A 1,666-nucleotide genomic window follows, 5' to 3' on the forward strand; every position below is an offset into this window, starting at 1 on the left:
CCACTTACTAAATGAACAAGAGATCATCCGAAAACACAAGTGATTGGTGAATCATCTAAGGAATTCCTTACACACTTTCAAATCAAAGCGAAGTAAACTGCTTTATTTTCTCAAGTGGAATATTGTATGCTTTCGTTTTTCTCCAAAATAAAACCAAAAACTGTTAACATTGCACTCGATCATTCTGATTGGGTACAGGCAATGCAAGACGAACTCAATGAGTTTGATAGAAACCAGGTCTGGAGACTGATTCCTACACCAAAGGATGCATCTATGGTTGATCTAAAGTGGTTGTTTTGCAATAAAATGGATAAAGAAGGCAACATCATAAGGAACAAAGCGATACTTGTGGTGAACGGATATTATCAGGAGGAAGGAATTGATTATGAGGAAACCTTCGCTCTAGTAGCAAGGTTAGAATCGGTGCGAATCTTTCTAGCATACGCTACACATAAGAATTTTGAAGTTGTTCAAATAGATGCCAAGTGTGCTTTCCTGAATGGGGAATTGGAAGAAACCGTATATGTTGAACAACCTCCAGGTTTCATGAATGAGAAATATCCTGATCATTGCTACATTCTGGAAAAAGGCCATTTACGGTCTAAAGCGAGCCCATAGAGCCTCATATGAAACTTTAACTTGCTTTCTAAATATGTCTAAATTCAAACAGGGTGACCACTTGATGATATTTCAAATTTATGTCGATGGCATCATCTTTAGTTCCACGAATCCTAACCTAACAATTGAGTTTCACAAGTTGATGGAGACGAAATTTGAGATGAGCTCAATGGGTCCAATTAACCTTTTTCTTGGGTTAAATATTAGACAGGGACCAGAAGGCATTTTTATCAATCAAGAGGCTTATAAAAAGACATTACTGGCGAAGTTCGACATGATGGGAGACTGAAGAGTGAAGGTTCCAATAACATTTGGGATGAAGCTAACTCCATATCTAGAAAAACCAGCTATTGATATGACTCTCTATTGACAAATGACAGGGTTGCCCATGTATCTGATAGCCAGTAGACCAAATATCATGTTTTCTGTTTGCTATTGTGCCAGATTCCAAGCCAATCCAAGTGAACTTCATATGGTGGCTGTTAAGAATATTTTCAGATATTTGAAGCGAACCTCGTCTCTCGGTATATGGTATCCAACTAAATCAGGATTCTTTGTTCAATCATTCTTTGATGCCGATCTTGGAGGATGTGGTCTAGATCGAAAGAGCATAATTGGCGGGTGTCAATTTCTTGATGGTAAACTCATCAGCTGGCAGTCTAAGAAGCAAACGTGTGTATTCCTATCCACTGCCGAAGCTGAATATATAGTTGCAGCGTCTTGCACTTCACAAGTCATCTAAATACAAAGACAACTTATAAATTATGTCCTGAATATGAAGAAGATTCCCCTATATTGTGACTCATAAGGCGCAATCAAGATTTGTCACAATCCAGTGCAACATTCCAAGACGAAACACATCGCACCGCGATATCATTTTATCAAAGATTACATAGAAGATGGAAATTTTAAACACACTTCGTTCGATCTACTGAGCAGCTAGCTGACATATTCACGAAAGCCTTTGCTGAAGTATCATTTAATAGAATACTCCAAGGCTTGGGAATGATGGAAGCCGAACCTATACCGAATCTTGTTTCGCCTCATT

The 1,666-nt window shown here is 38.4% G+C and overlaps 1 protein-coding gene across 1 annotated transcript; it reads left to right on the forward strand.

Annotated features, from left to right (window-relative positions):
- Window positions 1–201: 201 nt before the first annotated feature.
- Window positions 202–1,360, forward strand: LOC145045774 (secreted RxLR effector protein 161-like). Its single transcript, XM_078994095.1, has 2 exons — window positions 202–541; window positions 999–1,360. Exons 1-2 carry the CDS (start codon window positions 202–204, stop codon window positions 1,358–1,360), a joined length of 702 nt encoding a protein of 233 aa, XP_078850221.1.
- The last annotated feature ends 306 nt before the right edge of the window (window positions 1,361–1,666 follow it).

Source organism: Lactuca saligna, chromosome 5 (assembly GCF_052625555.1).
Source record: "Lactuca saligna cultivar CGN05327 chromosome 5, ASM5262555v1, whole genome shotgun sequence".
Lineage (NCBI taxonomy): Eukaryota > Viridiplantae > Streptophyta > Magnoliopsida > Asterales > Asteraceae > Lactuca > Lactuca saligna.